Consider the following 20,655-nt stretch of genomic DNA (forward strand, 5'->3'; position numbering starts at 1 on the left):
TATTCAAAATTATTGACATGAGAGGAGTGCTGGAGCAGCCCAGACACGAGCAAACAGCTGTGAGGACACCTTAAAGGTAAGGACCAAAATAAAAATTCCAAAGCCAGGCTTGCTCTTGGAACTCACCGTGTTTTAGAAAGGAAAACGACATTCTCAATGCACAGCAAGTCCAAGAGAGGAGCAAAGTGGGAACTGGGAGTTTATTGAGCCTCTGCTGAAGGGTCAGGAGGCCCAGCCTGTTCCCTCAGGCCAGGAGCTGCAGCCTCACACCCAGCATGTTCCCTGCGGTGCCTCGGGACCGTCCTTGGCCGGTGGGAACCTTCCACATTTACAAGGAGGGAGGGGAAGGATTAACAGCTGGAGTTCCAGGACCTGCTTGCAATGCCCCTTCTTCCTGCCAGGCCAGGGAGTGCAGTGTCCTCCCAGCCCCATGCTGGGGCCTGGCTGATCTCCAGGAGCCCAGCAGACACCGGACACAGCAGCCAAAAAGCAGGACAGATGTGTCAGAATCCATACTTGGCTTGAGTCTGCCTTCTGCTGAGCTTGTTTTCAGACCATGTGTTTTTCAGTTCCAGCTCCCTCTCCTTGGCCTGCAGAGATGGAGAGGATGCTGTTAAAGCCTCTGTGTTTCAGTGACTCAGCAGCATTCCTGCCTCATGTGGATTAGGGAGCCCTTCAGCCAGAAGCCTCTGTTACAGGGCTTTGCACAATCATCCTGACAGAGGCCTGGATTAATTGGGAATGCACAGGCATTTCATTGATGCTGAAAAGCAGCTTCTCGTGGGGACAGGGGTTTGCACAATCATCCTGACAGAGGCCTGGATTAATTGGGATGCACAGACATTTCATTGATGCTGAAAAGCAGCTTCTCGTGGGGATGGGCTCAGCAGCCAAGCCCGGGGCAGAATCCAGGACAGGATCCCAGGGCCTCAGAACGTGCAGGAAGGGCAAAGCAAAGCTGAAATCTCAGGGCTGGGATCCCCCCAGAGCCAGGACTCACTTCTGGCCCCACTGGGTCTCACCAGGGGCTTCTCAGGGACAGCCCCTGGCACCCCAGCCTTGTGTTGCCCTGCAGTTCTGCTGGATCAGCTCACACACCACAGGGAGGTCACTCACCTGGTGGATCAGGTATGTGATCTGGTGTTTTCTCCTCTGCTGTCCTGTGGGCTGATCTCCTTTTTTCTGGAAAAGCAGAAAGAGGTGAAGTGTTCAGCCTGGAGAGGTGCTTGGACAGCAAACCAAGACCAGGGCCTGCACAGAGCCATCCCAAGCAGCATTTGTTCCCCATTAAACTGCAGATTCCTGGGGCTGCAGCACTTCCTGGCTGGCCCTCCCCAGCCACATGCTGTGTTCTGAGGAACTCCACTGGTCTCACATGTCATCATTTCCCCTCCCTGCTGAGTGCCCAGCACCCAGCACAGCTCCAGCAGGATTTAGGCACTGAGCAGAGGCTCCAGGCACAGCCCTCACCCTCCACCCACCTTGCTGAATGACTTCATGGTCTTCTCCTCTGTCAGGGATTTGGTCAGCCACTGCTGGGCCCCGCTCAGCTGGTCGTCACCTTTGATGTCCACAAAGTTGATCTCCTCCCTCCCACGATTCCTCTTGCCCTGCAGACGTTTGAACTGAAGGCAGAACAGAAGAGTTGGAATTACACCCAGCACTGACCTGACACCAGGCACAGCTAACAGTTTTTCAGCTGGGGTTTTGATCTTTTGGAGATTTCCAGTGTGCTGGACATCAGAATATCTAAAACTACTTAGCATGAAGGTTTTAATTTCATTTTCCTATGCAGAAAGCAGCATTTGCTGCTGCTTCCATGCAGTGCCCATCCCCTGTGCTGGCATCTCCAATCCTAGGGTCAGTTTGGGGCCCCTCATGACAAGAGATTGAGGAGCTGGAGCATGTCCAGAGAAGCAAACAAAGCTGGGGAAGGGGCTGGAGCACCAGGGGAGGCTGAGGGGGCTCAGGGGGACAATCTGGCCCTGCACAAGGCCCTGACAGGAGGGGACAGCCAGTGAGCTCTGCTCCCAGGGAACAGGGACAGGACACTAGAAAATGGCCTCAAGGAGTGCCAGGGTTAGATGAGGTTGGACACAGGGAATATTCCTCCACCCCAAGGGTTGTCCAGCCCTGGCACAGGCTGCAGTGGTGAAGTCCCCACCTCCAGAAGGATTTAAAAGCCACAGGGATGTGGCACTTGGGGACGTGGTTTAGTGGTGGCCTTGGCAGTGCTGGGTGATGGTCCTGGGGACCTTTTCCAACCTCAACAATTGATTCTATTCTGTACTTATGGGGCTGCAGACCCAGCTGGAGCAGGAGCCCACACGTGCCCACGACACAGCACAGGCCCCCCCAGAAAAACCACCCAGCCCAAAGCCCTGGAAACCCAGGCTGTGCTGGAGGGCAGGAGAGTGGCTGCCAAGAGGCTCCTGAGCTCTGGCAGAGCTCCAAGCCAAATTCCACAGAATCTGGGGACAGAAAATCAGGTGCCAACCGCTTCGTCGTCGATGAAGGAGGAGTCGGTGCTGGTCTCCTGTGGTGAGGCCTGGGCTGGTTCCACCTCAGGGTAGTACCCACTGCTGTAGTAATCCTGGCAGGGAAACAGGGAAATGGAAACCAGTTTGGCACGAGAGCAATCCTGGAGTGGCACCAGGCACAGACTGCCCTGTGGGCTGAGCCCATCAGAGGGACAAAGCAACAAATGCTCTGAGGGACCTCTCACAAGGAGTGACAGGACAAGGGGAATGGCTTCCCACTGCCAGAGGGCAGGGATGGATATTGGGAAGGAATTCTTCCCTGAATTCTTCCCTTGCAGTGAGGTCCTGGCACAAGCTGCCCAGAGTAGCTGGGGCTGGCCCATCCCTGGAAGTGCTCAATGCCAGGTTGGACAGGGCTTGGAACAACCTGGGATAGTGGAAGGTTGGAACCCTGGGACTGGATGGGCTTTAAGGTCCTTTCCAACCCAAAGCAGTCTGGGATTCTATTTATTGGAATTCTATTTATTAAAATTCTATTTATTAAAATTCTATTTGTTAGAATTATTAGAAACAACCAGAGCTCAGACACCAGCTCCAGTGAGCCCTGACTCTGCACCCTCACATGCAGGGCATTTTCACAGGAGTGCAGCTGTTAAACATCTGTCTGGCAAAGCACATCTGCAGCTCTCATGCTGTAGGAATGCCCTTGGGCGTGGTGCTGTGGCTCCCTGTCCCAGATAGCTTGGGCTGGATTACCTGCCCTGTGCCCCAAGCAGCTCACAAAGGCTGGATTACCTGTCCCATGTCCCAGGTACCTCACATAGCCTGGATTACCTGCCCTGTGTCCCAGGTACCTCACACAGGCTGCATTCCCTGCCCTGTGTCCCAGGTACCTCACACAGGCTGCATTCCCTGCCCTGTGTCCCAGGTATCTCACACAGGCTGCATTCCCTGCCCTGTGTCCCAGGTATCTCACACAGGCTGCATTCCCTGCCCTGTGTCCCAGGTACCTCACACAGGCTGCATTCCCTGCCCTGTGTCCCAGGTATCTCACACAGGCTGCATTCCCTGCCCTGTGTCCCAGGTATCTCACACAGGCTGCATTCCCTGCCCTGTGTCCCAGGTATCTCACACACAGCCTGGATTACCTGCCCCAGGTACCTCACACAGCCTGGATTACTTGCTCTGTGTCCCAGGCAGCTCCCAAGGACTGCACTCCCTGCCCAGGCACCTCACACAGGCTGCATTCCCTGCCCCATGTCCCAGGTAGCTCCCAAGGGCTGCATTCCCTGCCCTGTGTCCCTGATACCTCACACAGCCTGGATTACCTGCTCTGTGTCCCAGGTACCTCACACAGGCTGAACTCCCTGCCCCATGTCCCAGGCACCTCACACAGGCTGCATTCCCTGCCCCGGCACCTCACACAGGCTGCATTCCCTGCCCCATGTCCCAGGCAGCTCACACAGGCTGCATTCCCTGCCCTGAGCCCCAAGCAGCTCACACAGGCTGCACTCCCTGCCCAGGCACCTCACACAGGCTGCACTCCCAGCAGCAGCACCCAGTACCCAACTGGAGCCACTCACTCACGCAGCTGCTCAGAGCCCTCCTCTCCCCTCTGGCCAACAAACCCACCTGGTAGTAGCCCCCAGGCTCTCCATAGGCAGGGGGGAACTGCCCATAGGGCTGGCTGCCGTAGTCCTCAGTGGCTTTGGGTGCCCAGCTGTGCTGAACTCCACTGGAGCCCACTCCTGTCTTGAACTCCAGCGGGGCGTTAGCGGCCGCGTCCTGGAACTGCGGCTGCGGCTCCGTGCCGGGAGGAGGCTCCTCCGAGCCTGGGTACAGGTAGGGCTCGGTGCCCACGGTGCCAGCGGTGCCAGGCTCGCTCCTGTCGGACAAGGAGAAGTAGTTCTCTGGCTGCAGCTCCTCGTCGCTGTCCTCCTCCTCCTGGGTGATCTGCTTGGTTACCTGCAGCGCCGCGCTCTTGGCCGCCGCCTTGATGGCCGACGGCGATGGGGTGGTGGGCACGGCCGGCTTGGGCACGGCTTTGGGTTTGGAGGAAGAGCTCGGGGTCTTGGCAGGCTTGGAGTCAGAGGAGTTTTCTCCTGCTTTCCTGGAGAAGGCGTAGGGCAGGAGCAAGCGATTGGTCTCTTTCACTGGCGTGTTTTTGGGCTGAGGGAGCAGAGCGGACAAACCGGAGCCTTCGCCGCGTCCCTGGTGATGTCCACGCAGGACAAATGGATCACAGAAAGAAAAGAGGGAGATTATTCACTTTTCATGACGTCCTGACAGTTATCTCCCCCTCAATTCTAACACTTCTTGTGGGTTTCTCGACACTTGGTCACTCTGCACTGCATAAAAAGCCAGAGGGGTTTTGAAGGGAAATGTGAATGTTGCAAATATCTGCCCAATTCCCAAATGAATGCCTCTTTAGCCAAGACTTAAACTGCTGAGAGTGCCCAAAAGAAAGGATTTGAAAACCCACAGGATTTCAGGAATATCCCTAAAAGGGGGTGATCAGTGTGGACAAATGGATTCCAGAAAGAAAAGAAGGAGATTATTGACTTTTCATGACTTCCTGACAGTTATCCCCCTCATTTTTAACACTTGTGGGTTTCTCACCACTTGGCTATTCTGAATACACTGCACAAAAAGCCAGGGGGATTCTGAAGGGAAATGTTGCAAATATCTGCCCAATTCCCAAATTAATGCCTCTTTCACCAAGACTTAAACTGCTGAGAGTGCCCAAAAGAAAGGACTTGAAAACCCACAGGATTTCAGGAATATCCCTAAAAGGGGGTGATCAGTGTGGACAAATGGATCCCATAAAGAAAAGAAGGAGATTATTCACTTTTCATGACTTCCTGACAGTTATCCCCCTCAATTCTAACATTTCTTGTGGGTTTCTCACTGCTTGGCCACTCTGCACTGCATCATGTTATGCATTATGCATATGTTAAATGTTACAAATATGTTATGCATTATGCATATGTTAAATGTTACAAATATGTTAAGCATTATGCATATGTTAAATGTTACAAATATCTGCCCAAGGTGATCAGAGTGGACAAATGGATCACAGAAAGAAAAGAGGGAGATTATTCACTTTTCATAACTTTCTGCCAGTTATCTCCCCCAATTCTAACACTTCTTGTGGGCTTCTCACCTCTTGGCCACTCTGCACTGCATAAAAAGCCAGAGGGGTTTTGAAGGGAAATGTGAATGTTGCAAATATCTGCCCAATTCCCAAATGAATGCCTCTTTAGCCAAGACTTAAATTGGTGAAGGTGCCCAAAAGAAAGTGTGGGAATTCTTAAAATCAGAGAGTTTGAGGAAAGGTGTAAAGGTAGGGCAATATTTTTGTTTTATTCCTTGGGGGAAATAAAAAGGTAAAAAATGTATTTATTTCAATGTTTTTTTCATGGGAGGCAAAAAAAAATTACTTGGAAACCCATGGGATTTTAGGAATATCCCTAAAGCTATGAGGTGATCAGAGTGGTTGATTTACACAAGTGGAAGGCCAAGAATCAAACACTTTTTCCCATGAAAATTGTTTAACCAAGTGCCCTTGTTATTTACCTGAAGAGTATTTTTTTTCTTTGCTGGTTCATCTTCCTCTGAATCTGACTGAGAGAGAAAACCAGAGCTCAGAACAACTTGAGACAGCAAACTAAAAAAGTTATGTTAATAAATCCCAGGAAAATAAACCCAAAGGGAGGGAAGAAGTGCAGGTGCACAGCTACAGGTCAGGGGCAAACAACAACAGAGTTACTGGAGGGGAAGCACAAACCACACAAAGGATGCAAAATTCACTGCAGGGATACAGAGAATTGTTCCAAATAATGCTGAAATTGCTAAATATGTGGTTAAAACTTGTGTGGGAAGCCTGGTTGGCGGCAGAAAAGGTATCTTTATAATTTCATGGCTCCTCAGAGAACTTGGAAGAGGCAGCAGGGATTGAGGGCTTGTGCCAGTTTGCCTCCAAATCATAAACCAGGGAAAGACAAGGAATGTGCATAAATAAAGAGAGTTGGGAGTGATTGTAAACCCACTGCTGGTAGGGGAGAGAGGAGATACTGGAGCATCTCCAGGGGGTGAACTACAGCCATGGGAGGGGTTTTAAGGAGAAACAGGGAACAACTGAGGATGTCAGCCACAGCCCAAGGAACCTCCAGGAACCCCAAGTGGGAACTGCTCACACCAGCTCCACTTTAAGGTACTTTTTGTCCCTTCCAAATTCATCTGCTCAACAGTGAGAACCTGCAGATTGCGTGGTCACAGCAGAGCACAGAGAGGGCCGAGGCAGGAACAGATCCCTGCTCATTCCAGCTGCCTGGAATCCCAGCACACTGCTGCAAGGAGGGACTGGGATATCCCACCCCCCTCTGTCCCAAAGGCTGAGCCTCCAAAACTCTGGGATTTGCCAGCCTGGGATGGTTATTGGGAGCAGGAAGGGATGGGGAACCTGTGTCCTCTCCCTCTCTTTCTGTCACCCCCCCAGACACAGCACTGCCTTCACCTGGGCTCCCCCAAATGCTGCCAGGCCACTATTCATGGACACCGTTTATAAATCCACCTGTCCCCATGGAAATGACCCCAAGCTCCCAGGTCAGCTCTTCCCACTGCCACAGGCACTCCTGTCACACCAAAACCAGTGACACAACCATCACCTCCACATGGCAACAGGCTGGGCCAACCTGGGCTGGTGGAAGCTGTCCCTGCCTGTGGGCACTGTGAACAGGATGAGTTTTAAGGGTCTTTTCCAACCCAAAAACCACTCCAGGTGATGGCTTAAATAAGATATTAGGAAAAAATTATTCTGTGAAGGTGCCAGGAGGCCCTGGCACAGGGTGCCCAGAGAAGCTGTGGATGCCCCTGGATCCCTGGAAGTGTCCAAGGCCAGGCTGGACAGGGTTTGGAGCAGCCTGGTATAGTGGAAGGTGCCCTGCCCATGGCAAGGGAGCGGAACAAGATCGGCATTAAGTCCCTTCCAAGCCAAACCATTCCATGATTCTGTGACAGTGCTGTCCCAGAGGAAATGAGCAGTGGGGAGAGGATGAAACCTCATCAGCAGGGATCCCCACTTAAAAAACAGATGCAAAGGGACCTGTCTTTCCCTGCTCTCCCTGTCTGGGTTCACAAGCCTGCAAGGCACAGTAATTACAAAACAAACAAACAAACAAACAAAAACCAACCACAAAATTAGAGGGAAATGGTCACCAAAAAGTTTGGAAGACGCCCGAAGCCTTTAGACAAATAAGCAATAAACTGACTGAACAATCCATCACCTGCACAGGAAACAAAAGATGATTTTGGACTGCAACGCCCTGCAGCTCCACATCATCAACTCTTAAACTCCAGGAATAAGAAGGGTGCAGATAATCTGGGTTTGGCTGCATTATGATTATAAATAAGGTTTCTATATCAGTTTGATTCTGCTAAGCGCTTTAGCATTAGGGCAGGCAGCCAGGACAAATCTGCCCGTGGATGACACAACAATAGATCCCGGTAGCTCGGAGTGACAGAGCGAGGGAAGAGCCCCGCTGGGGGGAAGTTTCACCCCCGAAGGGAAGGGCTCGGGTTCGTTCCATACTCACATCCCCCTTGTGCAGCTCGGGCGCCGCGATCCGCACCGGCTCCGTCCTCTTCTTTGGCTTGGGGAGGCCCAAACCCGCCCCGGGGGAGGCAGCGGGGGGCGGGCTGAGGGGGGAGGCGGCGGTGCCCGCGTTCCTGGGGGGCGGCAGGAGGAGCCCCCTGGCCCGGGGGGACTCTGTGACCCCGTCCCCGCTGGCAGCCGGCTCTGGGGGGCTCTCGGTGCCGGCCTGGCCCGGCGGGGCGCTGCCCAAGCCGCTCAGGGTGGGCGGGGGGCCCATGAGGAACGCCGGGGGTACCGCGGGGGCTCTGGGCGGGGGCAGCGCGGCGAAAAGCCCTCGGGATGAGGGCTGCTCGGCTGTGGATGGGGGAGAGTCGGCGGCTTCCTCCTCCTCGCCCGCAGGCTCCTCGGCATCGCTGTCCTCCTCGCTGCTGGCATAGGCCACGAGGGACATGGCCGCGGGGAGGGCGGCCCTTGGCGGGCAGCAGCCGCTACGCGAGGCCGGGGATCCACCCTCCGCGCTAGGCCGCACCGCCGCCGCGCCTTCAGCGCCCGCAGCGGGGAAGAAGGGGCGGGCGGGGGCGAGGCTACGCCGCCATGGCGGCCCCTCCCCGTGCGGCAGCGGAGCCGCGGAGCGAGGAAAGGCGACGGCGGCGGCTCCGCGCTCCCGGTAATGGCTGCCGGCAGCGCCCCGCTGCCCGCGCTGCAGCCGCGCAGGACTACAACTCCCGGCGTGCATCGCGAGCAGCGCTGTGCCCGCCTCCCGGTGTGCCCCGCCGCGAGGCACCACGGGAAATGTAGTCTGTGGTGCCACGCGGCGGGACCGGGACAAGGCCTGGGCACAGCGGGGCTCTCCCCGTTGCCACACTCCCCTGCTGGCACGGTTTGGGCACGATCGGTGCTGCCAGCCCCAAAAAGCTGCTGGACTGGAATTCGGCAGCCTGCCCAGGAGCTGGTTTATCCCTCCAGCACTTTGCTGATTTGGGGTTTGACGCCTTTGGCCTCCTTCTGGCTCGTTCTGGCCTTAATAAAGCAATAAACCGGGCTGGAATTTGGGTTCCCAAACAGCCAGGGAAGCGATCTGCAGAGAACTAGCAGCACAAGTAATTGTTATAGGTAATAAATGAAAAAGCTGAATTAATAATAATAATAATAATGAAAGCAAAACGGAGATAAACAAGGAGTGAAGCCTGAACACTGCGTGGTTTGGAGTGCTGTGAAATCCAGCCCCGTCCCACCCCTCCTGGCCTGAGGAGTGTTAAAAATACAGCTTTAAAAATAGGCATGGAGGCCTTGGGGAGCACAGGAGGATTCCAGGAGCTGGGACACACGAGTTCCGTCATCCCCCGTGTGAAAAATGCGTGTTTTATGATGGGCTTTTCACAAATATTAAAATGAATATTGTATGTGTTATGTTAGAAAGTTATGCTGTATTAATTTCCTTAAATAGTGGGTTAAATATAGTTTTAGGTTATAGCATAATGTTAAAAGAGAAACTATGCTATGTAAGATACTTTTTTAAAGAGAAAAATAAAGTACTCACACCAAAATAACAGCCACAAAATACCTAAATCTTTTTAAAAAAAATTTATTGCTCCCTTATCAGAAGAAATTAACTTTTTCCTACCTCGCTCAGCCCTAAAGACACTGTCAAGATTAAGAAGAAGAAGTTAACACTGACCAAAATCCTTTGTTTAAATAGAATTTATACATCATGTATTAAATGTATGAAATGCAATAAACTATTACTTTTAAAAGTTAATCCTCTGTTAACATGTGTCCTTTTTCAGGCTTATTTTACCCAAAAAAGGTACCCAAACCATCTATAACTCTTTATTTTTATTGTCTCATATTATCCTAACCCTAATTGTCCAAATTTTTACTACTCTAATTTTGTTACTATTTTTATAACCATTTTATTAATATTAAACTTTTAAAATTTTAAACACAAATTTTTCACAAATCCTCATTTCCCTCGGCCTTTGTCCCTTTTTCCATAGCAGGTGGAGATTCCTGGGTTCTGTTCTCACCCCCAGAACAGGATCCTGCTGTCAGCCCTGACCCTGTGGATTATTTATTTGTGTTATTTGCAGCTCGTTAGGAGAAATTAAGCCAAGGAAAGCACAAGGGGATGGAAAAAAAAAGAGCCCAGCCCAGGAACCCCGACTGCCAGGGCAGGGTGGAGGTTCTGGTTTTACAAAATTTAATCTGGGTTTAATCCCAGGTTTGGTTGGGACAGCAGCAACCAAGTTTGATCTGAAACAGGGACTAAGGTGACAATTTATTTAATCCCAATTTATTGGGACTAAGGTGACAATTTATTTAATCTCAATTTATTGGGACTAAGGTGACAATTTATTTAATCTCAATTTATTGGGACCAAGCTGACAATTTATTTAATCTCAATTTATTGGGACTAAGGTGACAATTTATTTAATCCAAATTTATTGGGACTAAGGTGACAATTTATTTAATCTCAATTTATTGGGACCAAGCTGACAATTTATTTAATCTCAATTTATTGGGACTAAGGTGACAATTTATTTAATCTCAATTTATTGGGACCAAGGTGACAATTTATTTAATCTCAATTTATTGAGACTAAGGTGACAATTTATTTAATCCTCTGTTGGCTTTGTCACCCTGTAACCCCACGCTGAGGCTGGCTGGGGCCCAAACCTCCTCCCCAGGCATCAGAGAATTTCCAAAGATTTTCCAGAGATTCTCCAGAGATTTTCAGGTGCCCTGAGCAATCCCAGCAGCTCCAGCCCAGGCTCTGTGGTTTTTAAGGAAAAATTCATTTTTCTGCTGGGGGTGAACGGGGCAGCCTGGCCGAGGGGACCCTGTGGGGCACCAAATCCTTGATTTTCTCTCTTTTCAAGGCTTTTCTCTCACATTTTCAGCTGCAGCCAAGGTTTGGGATTTTAGGGATGCTGCTACACCGGGTTTACATCATTTTATGCTGGGTTTACACTGGTTTGCACGTTTTGCACTGTTTTACACAGTTTCACCATGTATATTGTTTTTTTACAGTAAATTTGACAGCTTTACACTGGTTTTGTGCTGTCTCACATAGCTTTTGCACTGTTTTGCATTGGTTTAAAACCAGTTTTCCACTGTTTTATATATCTTTATGCCAATTTTGCACTGTTTTACACCATTTTATGTCAGTTTTGCACTGTTTTACACAATTTTATGCCAGTTTAGCACTGTTCTACGTGGTTTTTTATGCCATTTTGGTGCTCTTTTACACTGGTTTTGCACTGTTTTACACCTGTTTTTCGCATTCCAGCTTTGCACTGTTTTACATGTTTTTTACACCATTCTGGTGCTGTTTTTTGCACTGTCTTACACTGGTTTTCCATGGGTTTAAAACCAGTTTTGCACTGTTGTATGTGCTTTTTACACTATTTTGGTGCTCTTTTACACTGGTTATGCACTGTTTTATACCTGTTTTTCACATTATAATTTTGCACCACTTTACATGTTTTTTACACCATTTTTGCATGGGTTTAAAACCACTTTTGCACTGTTTCACATGTTCTTGACACCATTTTGCTGCTGTTTTACACTGGTTATTTAGAGTCTTTTACACTGTTTTACACTTGCTTTTCACATTCCAGTTTTGCACTGGTTTACACCATTTTGCTGCTGTTTTACACTGGTTATTTACAGTGTTTTACACTGGTTTACACCTAGTTTTCACATTATAATTGTGCACTCTTTTACATGTTTTTTTTACACCATTTTGGTGCTGTTTTGCACTGCTTTTGCACTGTCTTACATTGGTTTTGCAGGGGTTTAAAACCACTTTTGCACTGTTTGACACAATTTTATGCCAGTTTTGCACTGTTTTACATGTTTTTTACACCATTTTGGAGCTGTTTTACACTTGCTTTTCACATTACCATTCTACACTGTTTTACATGTTTCTTACACCATTTTACTGCTGTTTTACACTGGTTATTTACAGTGTTTTACACTGTTTTACACCTGCTTTTCCCATTATAGTTTTGCACTGCTTTACACATTTTTACACTATTTGTTGTGCTGTTTTTCTCCGGTTATTTACAAGGTTTTAGACTGTTTTACACCTGCTTTTCACATTACAGTTTTGCACTGCTCTACATATTTTTTACACCATTTTTTGTGCTGTTTTACATTAGTTATTTACACTGTTTTACACTGTTTTACACCTGCTTTTCACATTACAGTTTTGCACTGCTCTACATATTTTTTACACCATTTTTTGTGCTGTTTTACATTAGTTATTTACAGTGTTTTACACTGTGTTACACCTGCTTTTCACATTACAGTTTTGCACTGCTCTACATATTTTTTACACCATTTTGCTGCTGTTTTACACTGGTTATTTACAGTGTTTTACACCTATTTTTCCCATTATACTTTTGCACTCCTTTACACACTTTTACACCATTTTTTTGCGCTATTTCACCCTCCTTTTGCACTTCTTTACCCCCCTTTCCCTCTGTTTCACACCCATTCTGCCCGCTCCAGCACCCAGTTCCCCCCGGTTCCGCACCCAGCCCGTGGCCCTGCCGTCCCTCCCCGTCCCCTGGTGACACACCGCGGTTGGTGCCACCCGCAGCGGGCACATTTCGGGTATTTTTGGGTATTTTTGGGGTGCCGGGAGCGCGCACGGCGCCGTGGGCGGGCGGTGCGTGTGCGCGCCCAGGCAGCGCCGCGAGCTCCGAGCGCATCCACCGGCGGCGGCAGCAGCAGCAGGAGGAGGAGGAGGAGGAGGAGGAGGAGGAGGAGGAGGAGGAGGAGGAGGAAGGGGAATGGTGGCCGGGGGGGTGGGGGGGGTGGCCGAGGGAGGGAGCAATTGAATTTCAAACACAAACAACCGCATGGGGCTCGGGCCCTCCGCCGCTGCGCCGCGCCGCCGCTGACCCCGGCCCGGGGGGCAGAGCAGCCGCTGCCTCTCCCCCTTCGCATTTGGGAGGGTGTTTTGGTTTTTTTTGTTTTTGTTTTTTTTTTTTTTTTCTTTTTTGCCGTTGTTGATTTTTTTTAGGGGTTTTTTATATTTATTTGGCCTATCCCTGCCTGGCCGGGTTTTGCCTCCCAAAGTTCATCCGTAACCCCCCCCCCCTCCTCCCTTCCCCCACCCCCCTCCCCCCGCCCGCTCCCCCGGTCCCGGGAGGAGCCGCCAGCCCAGCCAAGATGTCCCGGTCCAACCGGCAGAAGGAATACAAATGCGGGGACCTGGTTTTCGCCAAGATGAAGGGTTACCCGCACTGGCCTGCCCGGGTAAGGAGCTGGGCAGGGGCTGGGAGGGCGGTGGGACCCCTCGGTGCTCTCCCGGTGCTCTCCCGGTGCTCCCCGTTGCATAACGCGGGGGGATGGGGCGCACCGGGGTCAGGCTGCCCCGGTGGAGCGGCGGGGGGGTGTGTCCGTACGGGGGTCAGGCTCCGATCCCCCCCGGATCTTCCACCGGGGCCGGGGTCCAACTTTGCCGGTTCCTTATGTAAGGCCGGGCCGGGTGGACTCGGGGGTTATTCGGTACCGAGGCTTGCGGAGGCGCTTTCGGGACATTTCTTTGGGTTTGAGGGGGGGTTTCATGTGTTGGAAACAACATCCCGGGCTCCCCCGGGCCCTTTTTGTGCTGTTTATTCATTTCTCTCCCGGAGGAACGGGGGAGGGGGGGGGGTCACCGGTGGAGACCGCGTGGCTTCTGGCACCGCGTGGGAGCGGGGACCCCTCCGGTACCGGGCAGCGGAGCACGAGGCTGGGCCAGCCCGGGGTGACCCCTCCATCCCCCGGTACCGGTACCGGGGGGTCCCTGCTCCACGTGGGGCCGCTCCATGAGCCCTTCCCGCTCCACTGCGAGGCCCCCGGGAAGGGCCAGCTCGGTCCCCCTGCGCTTCACTGATGATTTTGTGGGGGTTTCATCCAAACCGGCGGAGCCCCGAGCGTGTCCCCCCGGCTCTCGGTGGCCTTAGGGGTGCCAGAGAGGTGGCAGCGCTTACGCCGGGAATTTGGCTTTAGAAAATCGATAGAATTATTGAGGACTTAGGACGGGGGGAAGGGACGAGGGGGGGATCCAGGCCCCACCATGTGCCAGCCCCGCCGGTGTCCCCCGAGGGTCCTGCGTGTCCCTAAAGGGGGCTATGAGCCCGGGACCCCCGGGATGAACCCCAAGCCACGGGGCCCGTGGGCAGCTCTGGCTGCACAACACGGCGCTGGTTATTTTTAAGCGGTTGATGATGCAGTTTAAAATTTCCTTGGAGTGTTTTCCACCTCCCCCCCCCCCCCACACACACACACACACAGACACACGCTCCCCTCACGGCCTTGCTGCAAAGGGCACCGGGGGCTGCCTGGAAACCCCAAATTGAGCGGAAAAAGGGAGGAATGGGGGCGATGGGGCTTTAAAGGCCGAGGATCTCCCCCCAAGTCCCCCCCTTCCCCTGGCGGATTTGAATAACTTTTGTTTGGTTTGTCGGGTTCTGGCGGGGAGGCCGGGAGGGGGTTGGGAGCCGCTCGGATTTGGCACCGGCCCTCCCAACGCGCATTTGAAAGCGGCTTTTTGCGAGGAGGAGCCACAGAGGATCCCTGGGAGCTTCCACACCGCCTGCTCTTCCTTCCTCCCTCCCTCGGGGGGAAAAGCGATGCTGCCCCATCCTCCTGCAGCCCCCATCCATCCCACGGGTGCCGGGGTGATGATGCCAGCTCGGGGCTCCCGGGGGCCGCTCGGGTTTCACACCCCACTCATCCTCATCGTTTGGCCGCCACCATCATTTTGGGGCAGGCAGGGAATGGTTTTTTTCCCCTCCTCTCTCTCTCTCTGGTTGGGCTCCCCAGGGCCAGGGGGGTTTAGGAGCACAGCCCTCCCCACCGTGACTAATCAGGCAGGGCTTGCCCGTGACTAATCAGGTGCTGTGATGAAACCTTACCCGGCCACGCGTGGCGTTCGCTGGGGTGTTTGTTTCCAGCCAGGTGTGGCTGGAGCTGGGAGATAGGGGAAGAAATGGACGGGGGAAGGGTTGTTCCCTCCATTTCTTCCCCTGGGATGGCACCTTGCACTGTTCCCCAGCACCAGCAGCTTGGTGGAAGCCTCTCCCTGAGAGGGGCAGCCTTAAACAGAGGGGAAACTGAGGCACCAGAGTGGGGAGATGAGTCGCTGGCAGCTGGAGGATGATGCTTGCTTCCCCTCACCCTTTCTCTGCAGGGTCCCTTATGGCAGACCATCGTTTTTGGTGCTTCCCTGTCAGATCTGGCACCCCTGACACCCTCCTGGCACCTTTGACATCCCTCCTGGCACCCCTGACACCCCCCTGACCCCTCTGGCATCTCCCCTGGCACCCCTGGCATCCCCCCATGCCCCTCTGACGCCCCCCTGGCATCTCTCACACCCCCCTGGCCCCTCTGACATCCCCCCTGGCACCTCTGACACCCCCCTGGCACCCCCCTGGCACCTCTGACATCCCCCCTGGCACTCGTGACACCCCCCTGGCATCTTTCACACCCCCTTGGTATCTCTGACATCCCCTTCCTGAGCATCTCCCATTCCCCTGGCTGTGCCATGGGGTCAGGATCCTGCTGGGCCATTCCCTCTGGAATTTGGTGCCCATTGCCAGCCTGGTGCTGAGATGGGGCCCAGTGGTGCCCCCAGGGCTGAGGGGCACCCATGGGACTCAGGGTTGCCACAGGACCCCCACTCAGTGCGTGTGCCCCCCCCCCCCTCCCATGTGCTTCATCGACCGTGTGTGACCCACATGATTAATTCCATTAATTAATTAATTCCTGTTCCTCACTGCCAGCCTTGTCCTGCAGGGGGGAAACTGAGGCAGGGAGGGGGCTGCTCCCAGCCCCCCTGGCAGGGCAGGGCAGGGCAGGCTGATCCAGCCGTGCTCTGTGAGCAGTGGCAAAGGTGAAGAGCAGAGGTTGGGGGCAGAGTCCAGCTCGGGGCTTCGTGCCCGTCCCTCCCCTGCCACGCTCCAGAGCTTCCCCTCCTGGGGGACATTCCCAGCCCCTTTTCAGACCCCTCCCCAGCCCCTGGGTGCTGCCCTTGGGCCGTGACACCGGTGCCATTGGCAGGGGGACAGAAATGGGCACCGTGGACTTTACCCTGGCACTGCAGCCGTTTGTCTGTCTGCTGCCACTGTCCGGACAGACAGCCACGGGCTGTGACAGTGCCCATTGTGAGGCAGTTTGGGGGCAGTGAGGGTTTTTGGGTGGGTTTGCACTGTCTGCACTATCAGAGTCCCCAGTGGGGTGCCACCCTCCTGCCCCGTGTCCCCGCACCCCAAAGTCCCTGCCTGGCCCTGCAGATAGAGCCAGCACATCCCCTGGGGGTGCACCAGGGGCTGATAAAGGGCTGGGAGGGATGGGCTGGGCTGGGCTGGAATCCCATTGCCAGGGGGTCCCATCTGTCCCTTGGGGGGCTGGCAGGGATGGACAGGGAATCCCACTGGGCAGGGATCCCACTGCCAGGGGTCCCAGCAGATCCATGGACTGGGCAGGAATCCCACTGCCAGGGGTCCCAGCAGATCCATGGACTGGGCAGGGAATCCCACTGCCAGGGGGTCCCAGCAGATCCATGGACTGGGCAGGGATCCCACTGCCAGGGGTCCCAGCTCCATGGAGCCCCTCGGTTTCCTGGGCTGGGGACACGGTGACACAGCGCAGCCATCCTGGAGCTGCTGCCTTTCCTTGGGGAAGGAAGTTTGGGAACTTGCTGGGAGATCTCCAGCAGGGTGCTGGCACTGCCAGGGGCTGTGGGGTCCCTGTCCAGGCCTGGCAGGGCATCTGGGTTTGTGTCCTTGCCTGGGGGGGCTGATGGGGCCTTTGGCACACCGTGGCAGGAGTGACCTGCAGGAACGTGGCCTGGGGGAAAGCACCATCCCCGGGGGCTGGGCTGGGCCGGGCCGGGCTGGTGGCCGCCCCTCTGAGTCACATCATCCCCTCCTCCACCTTCGGTGCCACGCAGGGATGGAGCTGCTGCTCCCAGCTGCCACCATGGGCCAGGGTCCCTCTGGGGACTGCAGCCAGGGCCAGGCTGGCCTTGGCTCTGCTGGGGACTGTCCCTGCTCCTGGAGTGTCCCCCGGTGCCATTGGGGCATGGCAGTGCCAGGAGCCCCGGGGCTGTGGGTGGGAGCAACTTCAATAATCCTCAAACACCCCCTGGATCCTGGTGCAGGACCTGTGTGCCCCAAACCACGTTTGGGCAGTGGGGATGGCACAAAGGCATATCCCAGCCAGGAGTGGGCATCACACCAAGCCTCCACCACATCCTGGTGCCCCTCCCAGTGCCCCATGCCCTCCATGTGCCCCAGGGCTGTGCCAGCACTGCCCCTCAGCACAGGGACAAGCATAGTGCCATCCCAGCTCTGTGAAGGAAATCAGGACAAACTCTTGGCCAGGTCCACCCTGTCACAGCACCCAGGCCCTGCTGGCTGGGGAAACTGAGGCTGGGCAAGCTGTGGGGGTCACGGTGACTGAGGTTGTCAGGTTGTGCCATGAGTCAGCAGAGCACTGGGACAGGACCTGGCACCCCAGCTGTCCCCGCTGGCACCGTCCAGCCCAGTGACAGTGACGTGCTGGCGCCTGCCCGAGACCCCCACCCGCATCCTCCTTCAGCTCCTTCCACCTCCCTTTGAGGTTTTCTTGGGGAATTTATGGCTGCTGGCTGCAGGGGGGGTTATTTTTAGCTGCTATAAAAAGCAGCCGGAGTTGCTTTCGCTCCCTTCCCGCTCGGCGCCTCGGGATTATTCACGCTCGGTGGAGCAGCACCTGCCTGGGGCTTGGCACCGGCTGCTGCCCGACCCCAGGGCCCTGCCAGGCTGTCCCCTTGTCTGCTGACCCCCTTTTGGCCAGGGTGTCCCCCCCAGGCACCCCAATCCCCGTTGCTGGCCCAGGCTGGGGGTGATGCTTGTGGCTCTGCCTGAATTTGCTGAGCAGAGCTTGTGGGAGAAGGGGAGCTCTGCTGACCCCCACACCACTGGGCACGTCCTGCCAGCTCTGTCTCCAGATTGTGGGGAAATTCCCAAGGAATTTTCCTTTCCTGAGCTGTGCCCATCCAGAGGACACTGGAAGGGGTGTCCTGGGGACATCTGAGGAGCTGTGGCACCACTGGCAACGCCTGAATTTGCTGAGTGTGTCTGAGCTGGTCTAGAGCAGAGATTAGGGGGACAGGGGGTGGGATAAGGGGAGCCCTGCTGGCACCCCCTTGTTCTGCTGAGCACTTGCTGCCAGCACCATCTCCAGACAGAGCCACTGCATCCCCTGGGGGTGCAGGAGGGGCTGGGGCTGGGCAGGGAATCCCACTGCCAGGGGGGTCCCAGCTGGGGGGTTCCCAAGGAATTTTCCTTTCTTTTCCTTTCCTGAGCTGTGCCCATCCATAGGACACTGGAGGGGATGTCCTGAATTTGCTGAGTGTGTCTGAGCTGGTCTAGAGCAGAGCTTGTGGGAGAAGGGGAGCTCTGCTGACCCCCACACCACTGGGCACTTCCTGCCAGCTCTGTCTCCAGACAGAAAATTCCCAAGGAATTTTCCTTTCCTGAGCTGTGCCCATCAACAGGACACTGCAGGGGATGTCCTGGGGACATCTGAGGAGGCCCAGGGGTCTCTGCCCTCTCCTCTCAGCCTGTCCTTTGTGTCCCACAGATTGATGAGATGCCAGAAGCTGCAGTCAAATCCTCCTCCAATAAGTACCAAGTCTTCTTCTTCGGGACCCACGAAACGTGAGTGGGAGCTGGGGCTCACAGTGAGTTTGGGAGAGGTGAGACCCCCCCCCTTCTGCTCCCACCCCTCACCCTTTTCCCCTGGCACAGGGCATTCCTGGGGCCCAAAGACCTCTTCCCCTACGAGGAGTGCAAGGAGAAGTTTGGCAAACCCAACAAGCGGAAAGGCTTCAGCGAAGGTTTGTGGGAGATCGAGAACAACCCCACGGTCAAAGCCTCCGGTTACCAGGTGGGTCATGAGCTGGGGGGGGGCTCCATCCCAGCTCCCCACACCTTTCCTCCCTCCTGGGAGCCCCCAGTGAACCCCCCCTGCCCACAGCCCACCCAGAAGAAGAGCTGCCCTGAGGCGGCCGAGCGGGAGCCGGAGGGGGACGGGGACAAGAAGGGCAATGCTGAGGGCAGCAGTGACGAGGAGGGGAAGCTGGTGATCGACGAGCAGAGCAAGGAGAAGAACGAGAAAGGAGCCAGCAAGAGGAAAGCTGAGGATGCTTTGGAGGTACTGGGGGGCTGGGGATGTTTGGGATTGGGCATGTTAGGGACACGGAATGGGGATGGGGATGTTTGGGAGAAGGGATGGGGATGTTTGGGGACAGGGGATGGGGATGGGATGTTGAGGACAGGGGATGGAGATATTTGGGACTGGGGATATTGGGGACAGAGGATGTTTGGGACAGAGGACAGGGGATGGGGATGTTGGGGACAGAGATGGGATGTTTGGGAGGGGATGGGGGTGTTGGGGACAGGGAATGTTTGGGACAGGGGATGGGAATGTTGGGGACAGGGGATGTTGGGGACTGGGGATGGGGATGTTGGGGACAGAGATGGGATGTTTGGGAGAGGGGATGGGGGTGTTGGGGACTGGGGATGTTGGGGATAGAGGATGGGGATCTTGGGGACAGGGGCTGGGGATCTTGGGGACCAGGGATGGAGATGTTGGGGATGGGGTGTTTGGGACAGGGGACAGGGGATGGGAATGTTTGGGACAGAGGATGTTGGGGACAGGGGATGGGGATGTTTAGGACAGGGGATGGGAATGGGGATGTTGGGGACAGGAGATGTTTGGGACAGGGGATGGGGATGCTGGGGACAGGGGATGGGAATGGGGATGTTGGGGACAGGAGATGTTTGGGACAGGGGATGGGGATATTGGGGACAGGAGATGTTTGGGAGAAGGGCTGGGCTGACCTGAGTTCCCCTCCCAGGACTCCCCCAAACGCCCCAAGGATGCAGAGGGGCAGGAAGGGGACAAGAAGGTGGCCAATGAAGAGGCCCCCAAGGAGGAGCCCAAAGCCAACCCAGGAGAGGGGGACAAGAACAGCGACGCCGCCGACACACCGGCCACCAACGAGGCCAAGCAGGAGGGCAAGGAGGAGGTCAGAGACCACAAGGAGAGGTGAGGGGGGTGCTCTGAGCCCTGTCCCCACAGCCTCCAGGTTTTGGGGGGTCTGACAAGAGCCTGGCTCTGTTCTTGGCCCCCCACAGCCTGTAGTGGCTTCCCTGGCGAGCTGATCCTTCCCCCTGGCTCCTGGTGCTGCCCCACGCTGGCTCGTCGCGTCCGGAGCTCCAGACAAGGAAATTTCCAAAAGAAAACAAACAAAAAAAAAAACAACAAAAAAAGAAAAGAGAGGAATGCAGAGCAGCTGGGTCCTGCCCCCGAGCGCTCTGTGCCTGCCCTGCTGTGGGCACACGCTTTGTGTTGGCGATTCCTCGGGGCTGAGCTGTTGATTTGAAATAAAAGCGAATCTTGCCTTTTTAAAAGTGCTTGTGGGACCTGGGTGAGCCCCTGGAACCTCTGCATGGGGGGGGGGGTTGGGACCCTTTGGGCTGCTACAGCCCCTCTGGCAACACATGGACCAGGGGGAGAGATGGGGCTGGGGCA

General features: G+C 54.7%; 2 protein-coding genes across 3 annotated transcripts; one reads left to right on the top strand and one right to left on the bottom strand.

The window, feature by feature from the left end:
* Positions 1-109: 109 nt before the first annotated feature.
* PRCC (proline rich mitotic checkpoint control factor) lies at positions 110-8,717 on the bottom strand. Its single transcript, XM_066567912.1, has 7 exons — positions 8,075-8,717; positions 6,057-6,104; positions 4,113-4,691; positions 2,498-2,593; positions 1,482-1,625; positions 1,117-1,182; positions 110-590 (listed from the first exon to the last, which is right to left on the bottom strand). Exons 1-7 carry the CDS (start codon positions 8,522-8,524, stop codon positions 504-506), a joined length of 1,470 nt encoding a protein of 489 aa, XP_066424009.1. The 5' UTR covers positions 8,525-8,717; the 3' UTR covers positions 110-503.
* A 4,484-nt stretch (positions 8,718-13,201) lies between these two features.
* HDGF (heparin binding growth factor) lies at positions 13,202-20,534 on the top strand. Of its 2 annotated transcripts, none has more exons than XM_066567933.1 (6): positions 13,202-13,341; positions 18,700-18,776; positions 18,867-19,005; positions 19,096-19,272; positions 19,979-20,169; positions 20,259-20,534. In XM_066567933.1, exons 1-6 carry the CDS (start codon positions 13,255-13,257, stop codon positions 20,263-20,265), a joined length of 678 nt encoding a protein of 225 aa, XP_066424030.1. In that variant the 5' UTR covers positions 13,202-13,254; the 3' UTR covers positions 20,266-20,534. The 2 variants fall into 2 exon arrangements, with proteins under 2 accessions (XP_066424030.1, XP_066424031.1); XM_066567934.1 differs by having other exon boundaries at positions 19,979-20,149.
* Positions 20,535-20,655: the final 121 nt, after the last annotated feature.

Source organism: Molothrus aeneus, chromosome 31 (genome assembly GCF_037042795.1).
Source record: "Molothrus aeneus isolate 106 chromosome 31, BPBGC_Maene_1.0, whole genome shotgun sequence".
NCBI lineage: Eukaryota > Metazoa > Chordata > Aves > Passeriformes > Icteridae > Molothrus > Molothrus aeneus.